The sequence below is a fragment of the Sminthopsis crassicaudata genome, chromosome 1 (assembly GCF_048593235.1).
Source record: "Sminthopsis crassicaudata isolate SCR6 chromosome 1, ASM4859323v1, whole genome shotgun sequence".
In the NCBI taxonomy this organism is placed as follows: Eukaryota; Metazoa; Chordata; class Mammalia; order Dasyuromorphia; family Dasyuridae; genus Sminthopsis; species Sminthopsis crassicaudata.
Genome location: NC_133617.1, coordinates 247,071,144 through 247,082,947, shown reverse-complemented (window position 1 = coordinate 247,082,947; position 11,804 = coordinate 247,071,144). Strand labels below are relative to the sequence as shown.

The 11,804-nt window shown below is 31.6% G+C and overlaps 1 protein-coding gene across 7 annotated transcripts in view; it reads right to left on the bottom strand.

The window, feature by feature from the left end:
• Positions 1-2,012: 2,012 nt before the first annotated feature.
• Positions 2,013-11,804, bottom strand: part of RNF138 (ring finger protein 138) — a 43,842-nt gene continuing 34,050 nt past the window's right edge. For 6 of the 7 annotated variants that reach the window (XM_074277283.1, XM_074277274.1, XM_074277261.1 and 3 more), the window contains 4 exons: positions 10,720-10,776; positions 9,216-9,327; positions 5,510-5,617; positions 2,013-3,629 (listed from right to left, as the gene is read on the bottom strand). In XM_074277283.1, the coding sequence (XP_074133384.1) occupies positions 3,561-3,629; positions 5,510-5,617; positions 9,216-9,327; positions 10,720-10,776 (346 nt within the window). In that variant the 3' untranslated portion in view covers positions 2,013-3,560. The remainder of the gene's footprint in view (positions 3,630-5,509; positions 5,618-9,215; positions 9,328-10,719; positions 10,777-11,804) is intronic. The other variant, XM_074277290.1, reaches the window with a different exon arrangement.

Sequence of the window (11,804 nt, the reverse complement as noted above, 5' to 3'; positions counted from 1 at the left end):
ACTTTTCATGTCATTTGGCCACATTTTCAGGACTGACCCTTGACATTACACCTGAGACAACTTTTATATTTTGGATTTTGATTACTGAAAACTAATGTAAATAACTTTCCCCATTATATAATTTCTCATATTTACTGATTTTATTACTAAACAATTTAGTAAAAATTGTCTTTATCTTTTATAATCTCTACCCCCTAATTCCACAAGTTTCTTAAAAGATGAACATTTTTTGATATGACTAATTAAAACAAACTCAGAAAAAGGATTTTTTCTGCTAAATGGGATTTTAATCCAAGGCCTTTGACTATAAATCTAATGCTGCATCAACTACACTAACCTATATTTTGAATCATTTAATTTCAATTTAAGTCAACATGTGCTTTCTATGAGCCAGGCATTAGATTTACAAAGTCAAATACAAAGAGTAATTTGATTTTTAGCTATTTTCAAATGACATATTGAACCTAAGAGAAACAGGGTCCTCTATTTTTCTTGATTAAGAAAATTTCATATTCTCAGTAAAACCCTATTTAAGATCTAATAAGTTGGTCTTCAAACAAGAGTCTAGTCATGAAAGAAAACAGTAGATGCCTTCGAGAAAGAATCCAATCAAGTCACAGAGATTCCTAAGGGCAATTTTAATGAATATTCATTACATGTGCATATTTCAATGTAGGGTTAAAAAAATAAGCCCTTTCAAGGCAGTAGTATGAACACTTAAAAATTCAGTGATTATGGCCCAAAGGTAATATCAGAGATTGATATGTATACTGTTTACAACTAATAGCAGGCCTTAAGGGTTTCCCCATAAGAACTCATTAAGTAAAGCAATCAAGAAATATTTATTGTGTTTCTAATGTGAGCATCACATGGTACTGGCAATATACTCTCCTGCTCCTGACAACTTGCCTAAGGATAACTTCTTCAATATAAAAATGGCTCATTTTCTAATCCAACTAGTGACAAAGAAAAAATGAGAATGATGGTAGTTTGGTTTTGTTGTAGTTGTTTAAATCCAACACTAAGAAAGTATTACGCTATAAACTTCCTTTCCTTAAGAAAAAAATTTAATTTTCTTTTCAACTTTTAAGGAAGACTACAGAAGTCATTTTGCCATCTTTGTCTCTGGACAAGTTTCAATGAACAACAAAATAGAAGGGGAAAAAGCTTTTAATTGAAAAATAAATCAATACATCTCAAATAAGACAGTGTGTTTTACAACATACAATGTATTGGTTGAAGAGAATGGTTTTCCTAAGTGATATGGTGAAATTTAAACATTTAATTTTGAGCATAAACAATGCCCCCATCCCCCAACTCAAGTAAAAATTCTCATAACTTTCATTCTGAACTTATATTGGGAACCCATTAGCCCTAGTCCTTCCTAATTCATTAACAAATGGAAGACAGTCTGAAACTTATCTGATTGCTTCAATTTCTTTTATTTTCAATCTTAAAATTTTTTGTTCCATACCTAGGGACTTGGTACCTGAATAAACCTCCTAGGATAGTGACATTATTAGCTCCATATTCTCAAATAGGAACTTTTCAAAACATTAACATTATGCTTATGTAATAGTTTTATATAGATATATGGAGACATGGTCACCCCAAACATTACTGATATTTTAACTTAGGTCACAAACGAGGCTGCAGTGCTTCAAAAGGCAATTCTTTCAAATGAACTACCAGTCAACTTATACACCATAGCCATTCGGCTTTTAAAGTTATATCCAAGTCTCAAAATACTTTGATAAATTTAAATTATTCAACTATTGAACTTATTGCTTTAAACTAGGGAAAAAAATTAGGTCAAAGTCTTTTTTTTTAAGTTATAATTGTAATTCCAAGGGTATGTAACCAAAATGATAATGTTCAAGTATGTAGTTAACTTTCACTCTTTGGAATGACAGAACAGAGGCTATGCTCATTTATGTGTATGGCTTCCTATGTGATTATTGCGGACACCCATTAAGTAAGTTACTCTTGTTTGAAAAATTTTTTTTACAAAATATCACTTCCAAAATTAACATCTTTATTAAATCAGTTAAGAAATGTTCACTGTAGAAAAGTTAACATTGAGGGTTTTAACAAAACCAAAATAGAATTTTTTTACACAATATTAGCAGCAAACTACTTTTGAGGTTTCCATTTTCTGCTGTTTTTAAAGATAACGTAAACAGTATTCATTAACATGGAATGTCAGAGTCCACTCTTTATCCTAATTCTGTGATTTAGGCCCTCCAGTGCAAGATAATTTATGATGCATGTGCTAGCACTCAACTCCTACAAGTGAAGACAAAAAAAAAATGCACAAGATAATCCTATCACTACAAAGTCCTGAGATAGACTTTCTGGCTTAAGAATTTGTTCTCATTACTTTAGTCTCTTTATGACATAAACTCTTTATGAGTGCTACAACATGCATGTAAACTCAACCTTCTCCCTATCTCTTCCCTCTCCCTCCCCCCTCCCCCCAAAAAATTAGCAGCCAACTGGACAACCTGGCATTTGGTTTCTGAGTGGGTTTTTGGAAATTTTAGTGACTACACAATATTTAACTAGTCCAATAAAAACCCTTTGACCTCCATATTGCTTTTCCATTTTTTCTTATCTAAGCAGATAACGGTGCATGTATATCACCTGCAAAAAGTGCCAAAAATATATAGCATACACCTTAGCCTTTGTGAATAAAAGAAAATTTCTTATATACATAGAAGAGGATATACCTCATTTAAATTAACCTGTTTATCAGCATGTAATACCTTCAACTCGAAAAACGTTTCATTAAACTCACTGCTGTCATAACTACTTAGTATCACTACTATTAAATTCTGAGACCAAGGATTGCTCTCAAGTAACTGTTTCTTCAGTGTTAATGGTCTTTGACAGTCTGAGATTAGGGATTTAACCGTCTTCCACAGAAATAAAACTTAATTTCTTCCCAGTGACAAAAAGGAAGTCACACAGCTATGCAATATTCCACGTTTTTAACATAAGGAAACAGAATGGCATCATTCACCTTCCTTTTTTAAGTGTTAATATTACTAAAGAAATCTCACTACTCTTCAAAATACTAGAATCTATAAATATAATTTTAAGATTAGTTTTTCAGATACAAATCACACAAAAAGATGACTTTCCATTTAATTCTCAAAATTTCCATTTTGATAGTAGTAATAACTGGCTCAGATTTATAAGGGTTTAATCCATTTAAAAAAAATTTGCTATTTACTGCACAATGAATAAAGTGGGAAAACTGCATCAAATTAAAAAGTGAGAAATGAGAAATTCAAGAAAGCTTAACATAGAAAAGAATAAGGTACAACATTTACATCAGCAGATTCCATTTTTTACCATCACCACAGGGAAGTTCTTTCTATGTTTTAGTAATACTATAACCTCCATTTTTTATAAGTCTATCCTTGTTTTACAATAAAAACAGAGTAGACTGAATTCCTTTTTATTAATATACACATCAGGTTACTGAAACGTGAATTCACGTAGCTTTTCCCTCAAAGATGGCACTTGCAGATAGAAGATGCAGATGACTACAACCTTCAGAAGTTTACTTGATAAGATTCTTCAACAGCAGTTTGATATTGTGTTTCCTCATCTAACTGAAGATTCTAAAGAAAATTATTAACGATCAAAATAAGAAGTTAGCATTTAGGCATACGCAACGATTTCAATCCATACTATATAAAGATTTTTAATGCTGGTTGAAGCCAGCTAAATAAATACATCAATGAAAGAAGGTAAATTTTATATAAAATTTCATATAAAATCTTATCTTTCACAAAAAAAATTAAAAAGCTCACATTTGTCATTAGATTCGGTTTGTTATTCCCAGTCTTTATTTTCCAATATTTATGAATGAATTTTAGCCATCACATTATCTTCCACATAATTCCCAAAATATTCTGATTATGATTGTCTTATGTGAACAAAATCAACACAATCAAAATTAAAGTTGTTTTTTTTCTTTTTAGATAGTGTCTCAAATAAAGTCCTCATTTCTCAAAATATATAGACAACTGGGGCAAAAATTTAAGAATACAAGTTATTCTCCAATTGATAAATGATTAAAGAATATAAATAGCAAATTTTCAGATGAAAAAATTAAAGCTATAATCACGTGTAAATATACTCTAAATCATTACTGACTCAAGAAATGCAAAGTAAAACAATTCTGAAGTCCCATATTTCATACCTAATTAACTGGCTAATATTGACAGAAAAGATCTAAGAGGAGACAGAGGAGTAGAAACTAGCTGGTACATTAGTCCAGGTGAAGGGTAAAGCTATTCTTAAGACAGTAATCATATACACAAAATGAATGTATGAGAGGTTAGTGAAAGAATTTGGTAATTGATTGGATATGGGGGAAGGAAGAAAGATAAACATCAAGAATAAGTAAAAAAGATGAATATGGTGTCTGAAGACCTACAGTGATTTCTCTGCCACTTATTGTTACTTTGGACAAGTTTTTTCTTTCTAGGCCCTTTTTTCCTCATCTCCATGATAATGAATAGGTAATCTTTAAGGTCATTTTTTTATTCTTTGTATTCTGAACCTTGTGACTAAGATTAGTTGTACCCTTGACAAAAATAGATGTTTGAGGAAAGGTGAAATTAAAAAGCTTATGAGTTTAGTTTTAGATGTATTGAATTTGAGATGCCATTGTTAATACCCAGATGGAGATACCCAGCAGGCAATTGATTCAATTAAGTTTTTTAATTAAGTTTTTTTTTGTTGTTGTTCTTGTGTTTTGAGGTTTTTATGCCTTTTTCTGTATTACCAGAGCTTAGTGTAGAGTGTCTAATACATAATAGTTAACTAATATTTAATAAGTGCCCATTAACTTTTTATTATATTTCAAAATGTTGTGTTTCCAGATGATAGAAACAGTAATGATGCTCTCTATCTATATATGTAACCTTGATAGCTGAAACATTTAAAGCTACGTATGGCAAAACTATAATATATTTAAATATAATATACAATTATGTGACAGAATAGCAGAAATTGTAAAATTTCACAATCACCAAGTCTACTGTTTAGTTATAAAAAATTCAAAAAAAAAAAAAATTCAAACTTTCCTAGGTGCAAAAGTAAACACAATTTTCCATCCTCCCCCTTCCCCTATCTGAGAACACCTAGCAATTAAGATAAGACTTCTATTTATGCAGTCATGCAATACATTCCATATTAGCCATGTTGCAAAAAAAAGCAGACTTTTAAATGTGTCCTTGAATTTGCATTTAGGCTCCAAAACATTCTTTGTTTCTAATAATTTATGAATGGTTTTTATATTTAATACAACACAATCATCAACTGCAAGAGTAAATGAAAACTAGGTCTTCGTCATTTCTAGATAAGGTTTATTTTAAAAAGTCAAAATAAGGACTCCATAACAGAGTCACAAAACACATAATTAAGATTAAAAGTTTAATGTAATTGATTCACAAAAAAAGTGAATTTTCTTACTTTTGAAGAAAATACTTACCACAAATTCTCCATAATCAAACTGATGTCTTTGATTTAGATGGCTAACAAAATTTCTAGTAATCTGGCTAGGATCTCCCCATGGAAGAGACACACAAATAGGACACGTCTAAAAGAGAAATATATAACGGCATTAAAACCAATCATGAAAAAGGAATAATCAAACTGTTAATTTCACAAAGCCATTGCACTTCCCATTTACCTGACACCTAATTAACAATGCTAAAATAAAGTAATAGTTCTTACATCCAACGCAAAGGTTGGCCTTTCCCAACCACTTATAACTTCCAAGTGGGCAATCATAGAACCTGATCTAGAAAAGATGTCAGAAAACACCATCTAGCCTAACCCCTACTTAAAACAATCTTTCTTTTACAATATCCTCCCCAACTAACCATTAAATACAACAATGAATCAATCAACAAGTATGTATAAAGTATCTACTATATGCCAGGGATAATAACAAGTCACTTACTACTTATGTGCCAGGGATACAAGCTTAAAAAAAAATTTTTTAAGGGAACAATCTTTCCTGACAAAGAGCTTACATTCTAATACAAGAGATATATGCATATCAAAATATATAAAATATCCCAACTGTACTAAGTTGAAGCCACACAAATATTTTGGCACATTCTATATATAGCATACCACTAAGAAATATAATATTTGTCAACTAAATAGATTTGTGGAGTGAGAGAGGTTGAAGAAATGAAGATATTATCAAACCAGAGACTTAACACTTAGCATAGTATCTGGCACATAGACCGTTTTACTAAATTGCTTATTTCCTCCTTTCTTACTAGAGAGATGATAGTGAATGACAGAAATAACTACTATTTACATAGTTCTATTACTTACATAGCTCCTTATGGTTTATAAGGCACTTTCAACATACTAAATGCATGTGAACTACACAAAAATCCTTTAAGGTTCAGGATATTATTATCCCCATTTTATAGATGAGGATACTGAGACAAACTAAAGTGACTTGCATAGTGTCATAACAGCTAGTGTTCTAGGGTCAGCATACTATCCATTATGCTATCTGCTAGGCAAATGGCAAGCCCCAGGTATGTTTTAGTCCAGAAGTGGGAACATCCAGCCCATAGCCATAAGTCCTGAGAAATCATTTGGTCTGGCCCTACACCAAGGCAACCATAAGCAACAATAACCTCCCACTGCTTGATTTCTATAATTTAATAATTTCTATATGGTCTATGAATGAGATTATAAATATTCAAATGGTCTTTGACAGAAAAAAGGTTCCTCACCCATTTAGCCAAAATCTAGAAAGAAACCTGCAAGCCTCCATATATAAAAAAAGGTACCAAAGAACCAGTCAGGGTTTCCAACAAGACCTAGCAACTTTTACAATAAACAAGAGGCAATCTTGGAATTTGTTATAAGAGGAAGCAAACTAGATAAGTTTACTTAATTTCAATAACAAAAATGTGTCCAGCAAAGCTGATTAAAATTTGAAGGGGGAAGAAAGGTGCAGGCGTTGGGGGGATGGGGGATGGAGGGGAGGGGGGGGAGGGGGGAATGATGGACTTTAAGGAAGCACACAACTTTCAATCAATCATAATTACAAGAAAAGAGTAGAATAGAAATTGAATAACTGGAAGGGAATACAGAACTGTTGGGGAAAAAATTTCCCTTCAGAATATTAATATCGTCAAAAAGCACTAAGGGAGTTAAATAAGATAATGAGAGGATCTGTGAGTGGACTGGCTCTATACTTAGTTTAATACATTAGCAGACAAAGTAGGAAGAAGTGGATGGAACTTTGTCTTTCTAAAAGAAAAACATGCAAATATGGAATATGCACTCATGATCTCTGGAAGTGGACAACATTTTTGTTGTCATAAAGTACTTTGAAACAGTCTTAGATCACTGTCTGAGAATAGCTAAATCATTCATAGTTGATCATTGTACAATATTCTATTACTATGTACAATGTTCTGATTCTGTTCACTTCTCTATAGAACTATGTATCCCTTCACATGACTTTCCAGGTTTTTCTGAAAGCTATCATCCTTTCTTATATCACAATAGTATTCTATCACAACCACAAAGCACAACTTGTTCAGCTATTCACCATTTGATAAGATATCCCCTCAATTTATGATTTTTTTGTCATTACAAAAAAGGGCTACTATACTTTTGTACATATAGGTCCTTTTGCTTTTCTTATCTCGTTAAGTTACAGAACTAATAGTTGTAACTTCTGGGCCAAAGGATACATCTAAGTAGGGAAATATGCTGAGAGTAAATAGATTCTTCTGATAAAGACTCGATATCTAAAATATCTAGGGAATGGATTCAAAATATTTAAAAACAAGAACTATTCTCCACTCAATGAAGAAACTGTCAAAGAATATGAACAGGCAGTCCTCAAATGGACCTCTTGGTCCTCTTAGAATGTGCTCCAAGTCACTAATAATAACTCTACAATTCTATCTCACCCATTACTGGAAAAAAAATTACAAATGCTGGGACCAACATACTAATGAAATACTGATGGAGTTATGAATTGGTCCAAACATTAATTGCATTCAGAAAGCAATTTTAATATGGGCCAGGTACTGTGCTACTGTGCTAAGCATGAAGGACGGACGGAAGAAGGAAGGAAGGAAGGAAGGAAGGAAGGAAGGAAGGAAGGAAGGAAGGAAGGAAGGAAGGAAGGAAGGAAAGACAGCTCCTACCCTCAATGGGCTTTACAATGCATTGGGGGAAACATACTAATGAAATACTGATGGAGTTATGAATTGGTCCAAACATTAATTGCATTCAGAAAGCAATTTTAATATGGGCCAGGTACTGTGCTACTGTGCTAAGCATGAAGGACGGACGGAAGGAAGGACGGAAGGACGGACGGAAGAAGGAAGGAAGGAAGGAAGGAAAGACAGCTCCTACCCTCAATGGGCTTTACAATGCATTGGGGGAAACATATATATATACAAAGCAAGCAATATGCAGGAAAAATAGGAAATTAAAGGGAATTGAAAGGGGTTAGGGAAAACTTTCCTAGAAAAGGTAGAATTTGAGTTGAAATTTAAAAGGAAGCTAGGAATTATACTTAATTTTTAATAAATTTTAAGCACTTTATGCAATATAATTTTAAAAGTTTTAAGAAAAACTTAAAAGAAAAACAGCTTTATAGCACTGTACTTAAAAATGAGGTAGAAAGAAATGAGTAAATTTATACAAGACAGAATTCACAATAATGTATTTTAAGCAAATAAATGGTATAATTGGTATAATTTTTTTTCTTCAAATTTTAATTAAGACTTTAATTGAGACAAATTTTAATTAAGAACTGATGATACTAAGTGAAGTAAGTAGAATCAGAGACCTAGCTCTTCTAATACAGTTATCCAAGACAATTCCATTTGGGAGTGCTTGCTGTCTTGAAAAGGAGGTATGGGAAAGATTGAAAAAAATGTACAACTCAAAATCTAACAAAAATCAATGTTGCTGCCTTGGACTACCTGCCATCTGGGGAAGGGGTGGGGAGGAAGGAGGAGAAAAGTTGGAACAGAAGGTTTTGCAAGGGTCAATGTTGAAAAATTACCCATACATATGTTTTGTAAATAAAAAGCTACAATAAGGAAAAGAAAGAAAATCAATGTTAAAAACTATCCTTAAATGTACTGGAAAAATAAAATACTATTGATTTAAGACAAATTATCAAGCATACTTACCACAGGGACTATCTGAAAGAGGTGACTATTATTACAATGATCCAGTAAACGTTGTCTTGTAAAGTTTGCTTCTTGACACAAGGGACACTTAAATGTGGGATGCCCAGGAGAAACTGAGACAAAAATGTTAAGAAACTGAACAAGAGGCAATAATAAATAACCAAGAAATTTAGTCCTCAAGAAGAGTTAAGAAAATGTACTTCCCTTCATTTTTTTACAGAGGTAGGGAACAATTAGTGTGAAATACTGCATTCATTGCCATACTAAGTTGATATGCTGCTTGAGTTTGCTGACCTTAATTTACTTTTCTTTTTTATTCCAAGAAAACAAGGAACCAATCACTGAATAGAAAAGTGGGGAGGGATATATTTAGAAAATGACGTGATGTAAAAACAAACGATATCAATATTTTTTCCTTTTAAAATGTTACATTAAAACTTAGCTATTTTCAGTAATATAATGATCCCTGATAATTCCAAAGGACTAATTGTTGAAACAAACTATCTGCTCCTAAAAAACAACTGATGATGTTTGAATGAAACACTCTATTTTTTCAACTCTTTTCAATGACTAAAATATGGAAAAGTTTTACATGATGTGCACTTGTATAACCTATCTCTCATTGCTGTCTATCTTGGGGCAGGAGAAGGAAGAAGGGAAGTAGAGATAGAATTTGGAACTTAATTTTTAAAAAAAAAAATCCAAATCCTAAAAATTATTAACACATAGGGGGAAATAAAATATATTTTTAAAAAATAAACCTGATAAAACTGTTATTTTAAAACAATACAACCTTAAACAGATTCATTCAAAATACAAAGAAATTATTGGATCCTTCCATTTTATACTGTAATACTGCTTTGGCTACAGTTAGCTATTTTATTATACTTCCATGACATCCCTGAAGTTTAAATTTAGCTATATTCTCATTAAATGCTTTCCTTCATTATGTTCAACACTACACAGTTACTAGAGAAATTAATTTTCAAGAAAAAGTTCAATACTGACAAATCTCGAATAATCTTCCGTGCTCTTTGAATTAGTTAGCATGGATACTAAATTGTCGGAACAGATGAAAAATGTCTTTCAAAACATTAACACATTTGAACCTATCATCAACCAGACTCAAAAAAAGTCAATTTTCTGCAATACTTAACCTATACTATATTTCTTGCTATCTAGGGAAGGGGAAAGGAGTTAGAAAAATTTGGAACACAAAGTTTTTCAAGGGTGAATGTTAAAAACTATCTTTGCATGTATTTCAAAAATAAAAAGCTTTTATTTAAAAAAAAAAAAAAAAAAAAAAAAAAAAAAAGCCAATAGTCTTGCAACTGACAATTTCCACAACATATTGACTTAAAATCTAAAATTTTAATGTAAAATAATTACTGTGAATATTTCAGACAAACTGCAGCTTAAAAGTTTTAATCCAATCAAAATTATGATTATTTAGTAAAACAACAAATATTACTTATTTAAAAATGACAAATTTTCAAAAGATTACCTTGCATCTCCTTGATAGGTCTCTGTGTTATCAGATGTAGATGTCTCACTCCTATTACTTAAGAAAGGCATGGAACAAATTAAATATAAAATTAATTGTCTCAAGTGGCTAAAATTTAAAAACAAAGTTTAAAGTACAGTAAAACCTCATTTGGACTTATGAGTGGAAGAACCTGAATGAGAATGAAAACTTCAGAATATTTATGAAAAAAAGAGTTTAAAATTTTTAAAGCAATTTTATATTACTCTAAAACGTGACTCATCAATTTGAACCAAAGTCAATTTGAACCAACAACAAAAGGCAAAGGTCTTTAACCACTTGCTTTAAAAAAAATAAAATCAATGGAGTATAAGAGGAATGGATCATTTATGCTTATACTTTAAAAACAGGAAAATGTTTTTCCAACAGCAATGTCTTACAAGTACTGTTCCCTTATGAAATCAGATATTTGTTTGATATTTCAAAATCAGGTGTCCATTCCCATTTTTCAAAAGAAGCATGATTTTTTTATCTCTGTAAACTGAGGAAAATAAAACTTTGGGAATATCAATATCAATAGCCTGTAGATAATATTTAAAGTACTTATATGACCATGTGTACTTTTTCTTCTTATCTCATTCAAAATTTGTTTCTAAGTCCTCATTCTTCTCCATTCTCATTTCCATTAGCTCATCAAAGTCTTCAATATCTCATGCATGGAGAAAAATAACTGTTTAACTGGACTTCCCTACAAATGTCTTACATACTACTGCCATAATTATCTTCCTGAAAACACAACTTTCTTCAGGTCATTCCTTCTACTCAAAAGCCAACAATGACAGCTTACATACTGATAGCACTTTACTGTTTTCCAAATGATCTCTTTAAAACAACCATATGAAGTAGGTAGTGCAAGTATTATTACCCACATCTAGAGAGAAGGAAAATAAAGCTGTGAGGTTAAGTGACTTGTTTACGGTTCTATGGCTAGTAAAGTTATAGAGCCAAAGTTTGAACACATATCTTTCCAACACAGTGGTGCTCTTTCCACTACAACATGTATAAATAAATACCAAGTTTTGTTCTTTGCTCAAAGACTCCTTTTT